This window comes from Nannobrachium achirus, assembly GCF_963921795.1.
Source record: "Nannobrachium achirus genome assembly, chromosome: 16".
NCBI classification, from domain to species: Eukaryota; Metazoa; Chordata; class Actinopteri; order Myctophiformes; family Myctophidae; genus Nannobrachium; species Nannobrachium achirus.
The window spans coordinates 15,705,905-15,720,131 of NC_137823.1; the positions used below are offsets into that span (position 1 = coordinate 15,705,905).

General features: G+C 43.8%; 1 protein-coding gene across 1 annotated transcript in view; it reads right to left on the minus strand.

Annotated features, from left to right (window-relative positions):
* Nucleotides 1–7,710: 7,710 nt before the first annotated feature.
* The window catches only part of LOC308300827 (mitotic checkpoint serine/threonine-protein kinase BUB1 beta-like), a gene marked incomplete at both ends in the record, with an annotated part of 82,057 nt that continues 75,540 nt past the window's right edge, over nt 7,711–14,227 (minus strand). The window contains 5 exons of the mRNA XM_080744725.1: nt 7,711–7,822; nt 8,612–8,736; nt 9,469–9,622; nt 9,930–10,066; nt 13,952–14,116. Coding sequence (XP_080600851.1) covers nt 7,711–7,822; nt 8,612–8,736; nt 9,469–9,622; nt 9,930–10,066; nt 13,952–14,116 — 693 coding nt within the window. The remainder of the gene's footprint in view (nt 7,823–8,611; nt 8,737–9,468; nt 9,623–9,929; nt 10,067–13,951; nt 14,117–14,227) is intronic.

Here is a 14,227-nt window from a genome sequence, read left to right on the forward strand (position 1 = left end):
TGTCAATCATGATGTACATGTGTTCCTGCACTGTCCTTATCTCAATGCATAGACACCCAGAGCACACAAACAGCAGGTTATTTTTGTTTATATGCAGCCTATACAGTGATTTTGCAACAGCATATTATTTGCATTATTTTTAGTTAGTTATCCCAGTGGTTCTCAACCTTTTCAGACCTCGACCTTAATCATATTTGAACTGGGGACCCCCCTGACGAGCACTAAGAGTGGAGGAATTACATTTTGCGAGGCTTTGTGAGCATGTAGATCGGCTATTTTCAAAATATCTGTATTTTTTTTACTTTAAAAAAGAGGACACATCTGGGTAAAAGAGGACCCACAGACCCCCATTTGATCATTTGACCCCCAATCTACAATCGTCACAGCCCAAGTATGTTTTTGAGTCAGCACTGCATGGCCGCCATCTCCTAATTGAAAAGGATCATGCTGTTACCGCTCCTTTTCTCCCTAGTGTGACTTGGGCCAAAATAGGCAATATTTTACATACATAACTGACAGACTGTGTTATTTTTATGTCAATAGTCATATATTTTTATTAACGTTTTGGATGAAATGAAAGAAGAAAGGAAAAAATATCATAATAGTTTAGTTTGGGATCTTTTTTTTCTGTTTTCTGAAAAAAAGATACTTTAGTTTAAGAATGTGACACAATGTTGTATCATCGGTGTTAATTTAGGATCTAGTGGCTGCTGTCAACAATAAATTGCTGTAGTCTACTGAAAGACAATGCACAGCTATATACAATACACTGCTATAGTTGTATGACTCTAACAGAAAGAGAATGTATTGCTATATTTGGATAGCTCTAATAGAAGGAGAATGTATTTCTCAATAGACACTGCCCATTCCAACAGCACATACATTTCCAAGCACTGAATCAAGGAATAGCACAGGTACTTTAACACTACAACAGCTGGCCGATATCTGTGAGCACACCTTTCTGATTCTCGCTGTGTGTGTGTGTGTGTGTGTGTGTGTGTGTGTGTGTGTGTGTGTGTGTGAGCGAGAGAGAGAGAGAGAGAGATTGAGTCAGGTGACTAACATACCTGGAATCAGTAGCAGTTATACATGACCAGACAGCACCCTTACACACTGCACCCTACTAGTACTGCTGCTGCCAATATTACTACTACATATTACTACTACCAGTAGGACGCCTAAGGGCAAAAAGCGACCTCAAGTCGCACCATGTCTTGGACATCTGGCCAGTGATGTATATCGGACCAGTTACCCATATATGGAGCCCCCTGGTACCCATATATGGAGATCCATGTACTGTATATAGAGATATGCTGTATGAGCCCAACCATGCTTACTCAGTTATTCGTTATGTGAAAGTCCTATGACATCTGACATCATACATACAATCCCTTTTATGCCCATACATGGAGATCTCTGTCTGTAGAACTGGATACACAGATATGGGCTGTCTTGGCCATCTGTCTTGGCCGTATAAGGATTCTGTTAGTGTGGTATGTGGCCTCCATATAGTCATGTTAGATACAGTATTGGCTTAATATTGATGACATCAGGGAACTCCATATATGGGCATAAAAGGGATTCTGTTTGTGTGGTTCCCCTGACATCACAGTGATGTCAGATCAGAAATTAATCTGTCGAGGTGCACAGAGTCACCTCACAGCTTGAAGGTCCTGGGTGCTGGAGGGCGTGTTCTCTGCCCATACCCTAGGTGGGGTTGGCGAAAGGGCCTTTCTGTGTGGAGTTTGCATGTTCTCCCAGTGTCTCCTAGGGTTCCAACAATTTATTGCAACCGTAGGTCGCAGTTTAGTATACAAACAGTCACAGCTTGACCGTATCTCTGTCTATAACGCCTGACACTGTGGTTCCCCTGACACGTCACTGTGTGCATCACATGATGTGACATCACAGTGATGTAAGATCCTCAGAGCAGGGATCTCCATATATGGGCATAAAAGGCTGACACATCACTGTGACATCACAGGTGACTACAGTGATGTCAGATACTCAGAGCGGTGATCTCCATATATGGGCATGAAATTGTATGGATTTCAGACGACAGAATCCATATATGGCCAAGACAGATGGCAAAGGGCGAGGTCGCCATTCGCCCTTAGGCGTCTTACTGGTACTGTATGCATGTATGTATGTGAGGACTGCAGTTATTTATGGGGCTGAGACATAGACCCTCACAGCACAACAGGAAAGAACCCTGGATGGAGTCTACACAAGAATGCTACAAATGGCTGATGCGGTCCGTCCATTTGACACCTATAGTAGGTGTCAAATGGACGGACGCATCAGAAATGTGAACCTCTACGGGTCGTGGACATACCATGCCACGGGTCACAAAGAAAGTCAAGAGAGAGAAGGATGAGGCCGACAGGGCACTGTGTCAGGCACCTAGAACTAGAGGCAAGCAAACTGACACTATGGGAGCCAAACCCAGGGCAAAGCCAGGAGGGGCAAGAAGATGCACCACCTGCGTAGATGCACTGTGGCGCTACTAGCTTACCTAACAACACTGTCGAGTAGACCTAGGAGAGTGTGGAGGGTTTAGCTAACAACACTGTAGAGCTCTAAACCCTGATATTAGATAGGAGAGTGTGGAGGGCACTGATCCAGGAGTCCCGAATTGGTGTTGGCTAGACCAGTGGATTTCAACCTTTTTAGGCTGTGACCCCCCCCAAATAATCAAATTTGAACTGGGGACCCCCCACCCTGACAAGCACTTAGTATATGTAGGAGTTCAGGCATTACATTTTGTTTGACTCGGTTCCACAGATACATTTCGTGAAAATAGCAGATCAACAAGCTCACAACGCCTCGCAAAGTGAGGTGTTGTGAGATTGTAGATCTGCTTTTTTTCTAAATGTTTAATTGCCTCTTTGGCCAATGTTTTAACCAGTTTTTATAGTAGTTTGCCGATTCGTTTTGATGCAGTAATGGTCTTTTTTCAATTCATTTCAATTTGCACCTTTCTTTTATTTGTAGGTATTTAAAAAGGTCTTAAAGTCTTTAAATTGTCACTTTACTGTCAGGTCCCGACCCACAGGTTGAGAACCACTGGGCTAGGTCACCACTGTATATATATGCATGTATAAGGCTGTTCAAAGTTAACTCGATTAATCACAATTAACTCATGTTAATCGCGATTATAATTTTTGTAATCACATTCGATCACATCATTATTTATTTTAGCCATTGGGCCTACCTGTAGTTAAGGACACAGCTCTCCATGATTTCCATAAGACATAATTTCCTGTTTCTGGACAATATTAGTCATTGTGTTGGGTTGTTCATTTCCATTAATAAATACACTTATACTTTTACATAAAGCTATCATCTCTATCCAATCCATCAATTTATCATCTACAGTAATCGTAGTTTACAAGCCAAGGCAAGTTTATTTGTATAGCACATATCAGCAACACAGCAATTCAGGGCTGAAACCAATAGTAAGTGTGTTTGTGTGCACGCGTGCTCACACAAATGCACGTTTGTAGGCGTGCGTGCGTGCGCTGCCGTGCACACACAAATGCATCCGTGTAGGTGTGTGCGCGCGTGTGTATAAACAGGTTGCTGTGGTGTCCCACTTATCGGCTGTATGTTTTGTGCAAAAAAGACGCCTGTGAGAATCCTCCATAGAAATCCCGCGTATCACCTTACACACACACAGCACATACATGCACGCACGCACACACACACACACACACACACACACACACACACACACACACACACGCTTGCCAGCACTATTTCGTTCCAACTCCCTTTCTGCTTTTGTGGAGACGTCTCAAATATTAACCATATTATGCACACTTTTGATGCATTCCAAACACTTTAACCCAGATTTACTGGGTCTAACGGAGTACCCCAGGGCACTATGCTAGGCCCCCTCCTGTTTGTTAGTTGTTTTTCTTTTGCTCAACAATAGCCTACATATCTTTGCCCAAAAAACACTGTTGATGTACAAGCTCACAACATGTCGCAACACAACACGTTGTGATCTTGTAGATCAGGTGTCTTCGCTGAAGGGTTTCGCCTGAGAATAGGGATGCCAGCAAGGGTCAAGTGGATAAAGGTCAGAGGTCAAAGCTAGACACACATACAGAGAGACAGACAGCCATGTCTCTGTGTAGCACACAGATGTTAAAGCTGCACTATGACACTTTTTTTGTTGTGAAAACGATGTCATTTTGTCCAATCTTTTATGGTAGAGTAGTTTGATAAACCTTTATATTACAACTGGGGTGATTGTAACTGGATTTAAACCCTGTGGCATGTACTGCCAATATTACATTTCTCCCCTGCAAGCAGGCTAGGCTCTATTAATGAGTGGTAAAACATGATAATAATAATAATAACAGCCCGTAAGCTGGAGACCAAGGATTCAAATCTGGGGTTACAGAGCTTGAATACTTTAGGAACTTTAACGTTCTATAGTCACCTGAAACAAGTTAACAAGTACAAAACATGGCCAGGAGAAACACAGTCAACTATCTCAGACAGTGTCAATGCATTAACAGAGTGTAGAAGAATTCCCAACTCACCTGGTGCTCTGTGAGTGTCCAGTCCAGTCCAGGTCAACTGGGAGAGACCTACTGGTGTTACTGGGTGGAAATGTCAGCACTGGTGCTGATCTCTCTCCCTCCTCCTCGCTCTGTCGTTCCGTACGCACATCATCGCGTATCTCTTCTCTCTCCTTTCTGTTTCTTCCTTACTTTATTTCTTACGACTTCTCTGTCTCTTCTTGAGCAAGTTGGAAGTGTGTGTCTCTCGCTCTCCCTCCCCCGCTCAGCGCATGTCTCACCTTGTCCCAGTGAGACTCTCTCAATCGCTCTTTCTGTCTGACACTCCCCCCCCACCCATCCGTCTCTCTCCCCTCCCCTCCCCTCCACTATCTCTCTCTCCCTATCTCTTGATTTCTCTCTCAAACTCTGACACTCTCTCTCCCCCCTCTCTCTATCCTATCTTTCCCTATCTCTCCATTTCTCTCGCTCTCTTCCTCTGTGTCCGTTTCTCTCTCACTCACTCTGACACAGAGAGGGAGAGGTGGGGGGTGTCAGTCTCTCTCTCTCTCTGTGCAGACAGGCTCATGCATGTCGTTGGCTGTGTCTTCGGGGCGTAGCTATACACTGACTCATCTTTAGGACAAAGCTAGACTAGATAACCCTGCACCCATCATAAATCTACACATTAAATTATTTAATGCTTTAACTATTGAAAAATAGCAGATCTACAAGCTCACAGCGCACCAGCATGTAGATCTGCTATTTTCATGAAAAATCTTGAAAATTTGAGTAAATCTTTTGTGTTTAAGCAAACATTTGTAAAAAGTTTGAACACCACTGACATCATAGAAAAATGTTTTTCAAACAATATTCAAAGACTTGCACAAATGTTCACGATTTAAAAAAAATAGCACTGCTATTTTTTAATAGTTAAAGCAGGGGTCTTCAAAGTTTTCAGGCCAAGGACCCCTTAGTTGAGAGAGAGATAAAGCAGGGACCCCCACAACCTTTTCATAGATTCCATATAGTTTCATTGTTCGACAGCACAATCAGTGTATTTTGGATCCATGTAAATTTGTGTTTTCAGATATTTAACCACTTGAACCGTCAATACTTAATAAACTCTCGCTCTTTCCCCAATACACCAAAGCTCTTTGCCAAAAATAGAAGATCTACAAGCTCACAACACCTCGTGCTTTGGCTACATTTCTCAGAATATGGACACTAGGGTTCAAGTGGTTAATATCAAATATGTAATTATATCACTCAAAGATTTGGAGGACCCCCTGTAGTAACTCTGAGGACCCCCTAGGGGTCCCAGACCCGCTGTTGAAGACCTCTGAGTTAAAGCATAAAATAATGGTTAAAGTGGTTCAAATCTAAAGTGACAGAGATATGCGTCCAGGCCTAAATGGCTTAAATTAGACCAGATAACATAACCCTGCACCTATTATAAATCTACAGATGAAACTACACCAGATAACATAACGCAGTGGTTCTCAACCTTTTCAGGCTGCGACCCCCAATTTAATCGTATTTGAACTGGGGACCCCCCACCCTGAAGAGCAGTAAGAGTTGAGGCTTAACATTTTGTATAACACGGTTCTATTTGCGAGGCGTTGTGAGCATGTAGATCGGCTATTTTCACAATTTCTGCCTCTATTTGACAGTTTTGCCATTTTTAGAGGTATTAAAGAGTCCTTAAATTGTTACTTTAGAAATGTTTCCTGTTGAGTGAGAAAACAATGTTGCACATTAGGTTAATCATCTGGGGACCCCTCAAAATCAGGGGTCCCGACCCACAGGTAGAGAACCACTGACATAACGCACCCATTTTACAGTAAATCCAGTTTAAACTAGACTAAATAACCCTGCACCCATCATGAATCAACAATGATATGCATGCAACAGAACCACCTTTTGACCCCCGTTTGAGCTCATATCGTTTTATTTTTGGGACCCCCACCCAAATCTATACTGTGAAATCCTGTGTTCGTTTAATGAGTTACAGACCCGTAAGGGGTCCATTTGGTTCCATTTGTACACTTTCAGAGTTACAGACTAGTAAGAGTTCATTTTGTTCCATGTGTACACTCTCAGGACCAAATGGTCTCTTACAGGTCTAGCTATATTTGTACACTCTCAGAGCTAGACCTGTAAGGGTCCATTTGGTTACATTCACACACTCTTAGAGTTAAAGACCTGTACTCGTTCCACTGGCAGTGTTGTTGCACCTTAATGTAAAAAATTAAAACTATTGTTAATAATAATAATAATAAAACATTTGTGTGATCGAGATAAATATAGCAATAGATCGTTGTCCAAAACCGTTTGTTTTGCATTTATCATTTAAAAAAAGATTGTGAAAATAGCCGATCTACAAGTACACAACGCCTTGCACCGCGACCGCTATGGGCCGATTTGTTTCCATTTGTACACTCTGGAGTTACATACCTTTAAGGGGACATTTAGACACCCCTCAAGGAACCACGAGGGTCCCTGGACCACACTGTGAGAGCCACTGGTGTAGCAGAGTGTTTCCAGTGAGCCAACATGCACCAATACCAGGACTACCACTAAGAAAGGCGAATCCAAGTTCCGGTGTCTACTGTCTACGCAAAAAAAGATGCCCCCAGATGCATAAAAAAAGGGTGAGCAGGTTCCCAGATTGGTCTAAAATAAATGGTCATACAATTATTATTATTATTAACATTTTATTGGAGTTGCACAAACTTAAATACAGGCAACAGGTACATATCAGTGCAGAATAAACTGTGCAGGATCTGCTCAAAACATTTATAAACAATTATTACACATCAAGAGCTAAAATACAGACACGCAGCCTGTGAGCGCTCTGGCACACAATGTTTTGCTCCTCTGCTGCATGAGATCGCTTTTAATGTGTATGTGACACCTTAGTTTCTTAGTGCTAGCTAGCATAACAACACGAAGCAAAAGGCTAAGCCATTATCACTGTAAGCGTTTTTATTTTTTTAAGATCTATATTCCACTTACGGCACCTTTAAACCTTCTAATCTATTCTAAATCCAACGGATCCGAATTAGAACTGTACTTTGTACTGAGCACTTTTTTCCCCCCGCTCGGCACCACATTTCTTTTCCCAAAATAGCTGATCTATGAGCCAATGCAAATGTGCCCTCCCCCTCTCCCTCCCAGAACGCTGGGGCTCAAGCGTTTAGATCTCTGTCTCAGCCATCAGGTCCAGTATCTCAGACAGGACGGCCACTGAGGTCTTCTGTTCTGCTGGGTTCAGAAGCATTCGGAACATCTTGGCCCACACCTCACTCCTAAAAAACAAACATAAAACCGGTGTTTAATTTTAGCCAGACTTTCCTTTCTTATCTTTATTATTTATTTGTTGTCACTCAGTACCCCTGTCCCTTTCTGTTCTTTGTAAACACAGCCGATGATAACCAGAGCAGTGTTTCTCCACCACTGTGCCTGGGGACCTTTGGTGTGCCCCTGAGAAGGGTCAAGTGTGCCCCTTGAAACTGCTTGAAAGCCAGTATTGTACTTATCATTTTAAAAATGATTTAAACTAGTGAAAACAGCCGATCTACAAGCACACAACGCCGGTGGCGAGGCGTTGTGTGCTTGTAGATCTGCTGTTTTCACTACTGTTGTGCGACAGCCTTGTATGATGAAGCAGGGCTTTACTTTGCGAAGAAACGTACACATTTGAAACTTGGAGATACAAGGTTTATTCCCGACAGTGATGATATTTACATGTTATGTTATTATGTTAAGTGTGCCCATGGATTCTTGGGACATGAAAAGTGTGCCTATGCAGAAAAAAGGTTGAGAAACACTGAACTAGAGAACGGCAGCTAGGATTCACGTGATGTTTTTTTTGCGTTTTCGCGAACGTCACCTGCGTCTTGTAAGATCCGTGCACAATCGTGCGCGATGGACACATTCGCCCGTATCAATTTGAAATCATTGAATCGTATCGCCATGAATGAAGCAATATCGTCCATCGTCAACCACGTGTCGTGCTACGCATCGTGTTGCTGTTAAAATGTAGCGTTACGCCCATGGTTTTGAGTTGTGGCTGTTGTGGGAACAGTGGGCGCTACCTGATGTCGTAGGGATCCAGTCCGTCCACGGTCCATCCACACTTGTCCTGGATCAGATCAGTCTTCTGCAGGTGCTTCTTGGTCAGCAAGGAGTAGATGTCCTCAGCCACCATGGCCAGATCCGCCTGAACACAGCACGCACATTTAAAAAATGTATTTATGTCTGGGGTTGTCACGATTAGGATATTTTACATGATGATTAATTGTCACTCAAATAATTGCGATTAACGATTTACAGTAATTGTGTTTTTTGTCATTGACAATTACATTTCGGTTTGGCTTGTAGGCTTTGAAGTTGCCCATGGCAGATATGACACATAGGACAGCTGCCAAGTATAACAGAGACGGCACGATACGTTGCCAGCTTTTTTGCCTCCTCTTTGGGCATCCCAAGTGCAAGGAGTGGAATACTCCCTGTTTTTTTGCAAAAGGAGCGCTTGTTTTCGGCGATGACGACTGAGGCGCGTCGTCTCAGGCGACCTTGAGCCATGCGAGACAATGCAAAGCGAGCGGGTCTCAGTGTCGAGTGTCGCGAAGGTCGAATGAGCCGACTCAGCGCGGTTAGACGTTGTAAACCAGAGGGCCAGAATAGTAAATCTTCGCCCCCCGGACTTTTTGGCACCTTTGCGCGGTCCAAGAGTGACCACAGCGAGTGCTTCCCATCTCTGATTCAGACAAAACGGGGAGCATTCCACTCCTCGCGTCCCAAGTTGTTGAAACCGTCTAACAACCAGTCTGTGGGTATGTCCTAGGCATGAGGGCCCGACCGCGGCCCATTGGCCATCTCAATCCGGCCACCAAAAATCGACATCTTAAAATGCAGCATTGTGTGTGTGTGTGTGTGTGTGTGTGTGTACCTGGTAAGGTGAGTCAGAGGGTCGTATGAGACCCTGGGTGATGTAGGGCAGTGCATGTGGCAGCTGCCGCGCTGATGTCACTTCCTGCTGGCTCAGGAGGTCCAATGAGGAGGCCAGATCAACAGGAAGTAAGCAGTCCACATCCTGTGTCGCGCTGCAGTGCACATGATCACATCATTTACATCAGATTCTATACTGTGAATAAACATGTTTGTCGACTGCTACATACAAACTAAATAAAAACAAAGCTATGACTAAAATGTCAGGGAGGGACTAGTGCAGTGAATCTCAACCAGCGGTCCTCAGTCCCCTCTCACACACACGCACGCACGCACACACACCGTGTCTTACCAGTTGACAGAGAAGAGCATGTGTGTGTGTGTGTGTGTGTGCACGTGTCTTACCAGCTGACAGAGAAGAGTATGTGTGTGTGTGTGTGTGTGTGTGTGCGCATGTCTTACCAGCTGACAGAGAAGAGCATTTGTGTGCGTGTGTGTCCGGTCAGCAGGTGGGAGGCATGCAGACTCCTGGTCAGTCTCAACACACAGGACACCAGCTGAGCAACGCCCGTCTCCTCATCCTCCTCGTGCACCTCCTCCTACACAGCCAGGGGTCAAGAGGTCACAGTTCAGAGGTCACCCATGCCAACTCCTCCTTAACACAATGGAGGCCAAACACATCCAGGAACGAGATAAAGGGGGTGGGGGGGGGATGGCGTGCCACTTCCCCGTTAACTTTTGCCATGGTTACCAGGTAAACAAACGCTTGTTGAGGCCACTGGTGAGCAAATCAACTACATATCTTATGATGCAAAAAGACTTAACGGCCATGAAGGGGAGCCGCCGCGCACACCACCAAAAATCAGGTAGATACAAAGTGTTAATGCTGACAATGTTAAAGCGTTACCAGTAAGGGTGCGGGAAAAAAACGATATGAATCGATTATCGGTTTCAACACTAGCGATACGGCCGCATCGATGCGCGTTTACCCGGATCGGTCCAAATCGCGGCCGTATCGGTCGATGTATCGGTCCTAAAGTTATTAATCGGATTTTAGCATTAAATAATTAACCTGCTGTGAAATTCTGAACTTACTTACTCATCGTTTACTGTTACAAATCATTACTTCAAAAGTGAGCGCTGCTAGCAGTCAGTGCTGCAGTGCAATGGAAAGAAAAAAAAGAAAAAGCTGCCTGCTGCTCTGTCCTCCGCTAGAGCTGGGTTTCTGCGTACTGCAGTCACTGTCCTGCGGGAAGCCGCAGATCTACAAGCCCACAGGGTGTTGCATGTGGATGGGTTGTAAACTTATAGATCTGCTACTTCCGACATAGCACACTGGTGCGTGTATGACGCTCGCATGTGCGACACACAGCGACTTGTAAACAAACCAACAACGTGGTAGACTAGTTCCATCACTATTCACTATGGGTTATTCCAGTGGAGAAACGCAAGTTTGGATTTTATAAGAATGCGACAGTAATGGATTGGATAACACTTTTCCCAGTAGAACCATCAGAAGTCCCCGCGCTTGTCGACAGCAAAGGTAATAATCACAGCATCAGCTTTTATTGCAAAGGGCGACTATAGAGTATTGGTTTTCAAAGTGGGGTCCGGGGACCCCCAAGGGTCCTTGAGGGAGTTCTAGGGGGTCCTCGGCAAAATGATAGGAACCAAATGCAGACCTGCCAACCCTGGCAAATTTTTTTCGTGCCCGCGCGGCGCCCGCAGTGCCCGTGCGGCGCCCGCGCAGCGCCCGCGGTGCAATTTTTGTTGTTTTCCCGCACAAAACAGCGTATATTTTGGGGGGTTCCATGCACCTTTTTGGGTGGGACCTTTACAGTTATGTTAACAAAATTTCACACCAGAAATGTAGCACATTGCATGTCTTGACTTACACTAATAGGAGGAGGCAAGATGTTAGAACAACCTCTTAAATAAAAATGCCATTTGGTCTGGAGGCTAGTATTACCAGGCAATACAGTAATGTTGCTTTGGCAATATTGTTGACAAACCTTTAATAAAATATACTAACTGCACTTGCTCAGAGTTAGTTAACAATAGACTCGCAAAACAGTCACCAGTGACTTCAGGAATGAACATACATCAATATAATCCTGTTATTCAAATTGCAAAATAGCTTTTCATTGTAGGCTATTTACATAAACCTGTGTCTTTGTTAATTGAGCAGCCTAAATAAAACCATATGTCTGTGCATGATTTGCATGAAGTTGAAGGTATTCAACTCATGTAGGTTTCTATTCCATCCATGATATATAGGCCTACATTGTGTATAGATCACATACAGCCTAGTCTGTATATTCATTCATATAGGCTGCAGGCTACTCATTGTTGATAGACCATTAATGTCTTCATATATTCAAAGGTGATACATAATTTGTTCACTGTTAATGTGTTTGATTGACAATACACATGGGCCAGGCCTAATTCATTCATTCATACTCATTTAGAGATAAAGTGGAACAGGCAGCCCAGTATGTTATCCAATCATGGCCAATGTATATCAGTTCATTGTACTAAGCCCTGGGTCACACGTTTTGACTGGTTGCTCGCTGCAACACCGTCGTATGACGAATTACAACACTTCATACACAACACCACAGCTCCAGGCGGACCGCAGCCGCTCGTTGTTTTGTTTCACCAGCGTCGCAAGATAGGTTTAGGTTAGGCATAGTACGAGATTTCACCAATTCTCACCCTCGTGGCTGCTATGACATGTGAATTCACCTCAGAGGAGGGTTTTAAAAGTTTATTATTAGCCTACCTGTTAAGACTCGTTGGCAGCACACCACGGCCATTCTCCGTAGTATCTTCTTTATAAATGAATCTGATTAATATCGCCGCTATGTGAAATCCGAGCGATAACGCGTCGCTGTGAGATGTGTGCATGCTGAAACTAAACCAAAACCTTGGCTTCTTCTTATAACTCTATGACCAAAACAAAACAAACTCTGTCCGCGTTAAATTCTTCTTCTACCGACAAAACGAGCATCGCTTCCGTTCTAGTGCTCCGCAGCGCCATGCACCCCATTCACACACCTGGGAGTGGTGCCTGGGAGAACTACACGGCATGGAGCAAAAATGTTGGCCTCACAACACAACGCAGAATGTGTTATGTGTTACCATGGTTCCCCCGAACCAAAAATGCGTAGCCGTTAGAGGAGTTTGCGTACCTGCGTACAGAGCCTTAAAATGCGTGCTTAGTACGCAAAATGCGTACGGGTTGGCAGGTCTGCAAATGGACCCTTGGGTATGTGTAACTCAGCAGGGGAGTGTACAAATGGAACCAAATGGACCCTAATGAACCCTTGGGTATGTGTAACTCAATGGAGTGTACAAATGGAACCAAGACAAGAGCCTGATCCATATGTCAAACTGGGGGTCCTTGACATTGATTTTTTTTTAGAACTACTGCAGTAGAGCCATAAGATAACAAGTAGACATGATGTGTGCCAGACTTCAAATGTTGCACTTACTTTATACTGCTGTTGTTACTGTTGTAAAGTGGATCTCTTTGAAATGATCTTATTGACTGAATAACAGCAGGCTCTTTTACTAGTTTTATTTGGTGATCTGATCTGTGGCATTGCTGAGGATTGATCTGATCTGTGGCATTGGTGAGGATGTATTTTAGTTTTTCAGTGTTATTATAGCAGCTTTGCAAAGTACAATTATTGCACTGTACTGAAGCCTGAAGGGCCAGGCCTTTTGTGTGTTTGTTTTATATTTCTCCACCTGACCAACTGTAACTGCTAAAGTGAAGCTCTTAGAAATGGGTGTGTGAGACAGATTTTCAAACCATGTCAGTAGGCTTTGTAGTTTACATTAATTATTTTTTGTATCTACATGTCTGTGTCTATTTAGAATGAACACAACAATGACATGATACTAAAATGATTTGTCATCCATCTTTCTTTACAATTTTCTGTTATTCCTTGGTCTTTTATGAGATATCCATTATTTGAAGGTCAGCCATGCTACTTTATAGATCAAGTGGAAAATGTATGTTTCATTAAATGTAAGTATCAGATCACACCGTATCGCATCGAATCGTATCGAATCGAATCGAATCAAATTCCACAAAATCGAAATCGTATCGAAATTGCACCAAATCGAATCGTATCGAATCGTTCTGTATGTAAGCCGTATCGTTTCCGAATCGAATCGTTAGCCCATGTATCGGATACGTATCGAATCGCCTTGTAGGGGATGGATACACACCCCTAGTTACCAGCGTTTTTTTTTTTTCTTTCTTATGCATTAATGCAAACATTTTTGTCTATTGTCAGTCTTGCTCCCTGCTCTAAACCAATCACAGCAATTGGAAGGCGGGATGTTAAGGACGCCCCCCCCCCCCCCCCCCCAAGAAATGATGATCTGCATGATTTAACACAACGGGGGCAAATTGCTCCCTCGGTCATAAGCACTGGCGTTGTTCGAAGAGATTATTTTAGAGGGGAACTCACGTGGTGCAGGGTGTGTTGCGGGGGGAGCGTGTACACGGTGACACAGCCGTCGAGGAAGAGGAAACAGCTGACGTCGGGGAGGGGCGGGGCCTGGGGGTCGTCGGCCTGCCTGTCTTTCAGACGGCTGGCCACGTAGAAATCCCACGGAACGGGACAGCTGTCTACCTGCCAGACAAGAGGCAAACATTTTGATATTAGCTCAATTCAGGGTTCCCACACATTTTTACCGATTAATTTCCAAAACTTTTCCAGAATATTTAACCCAATTTCCAGGAC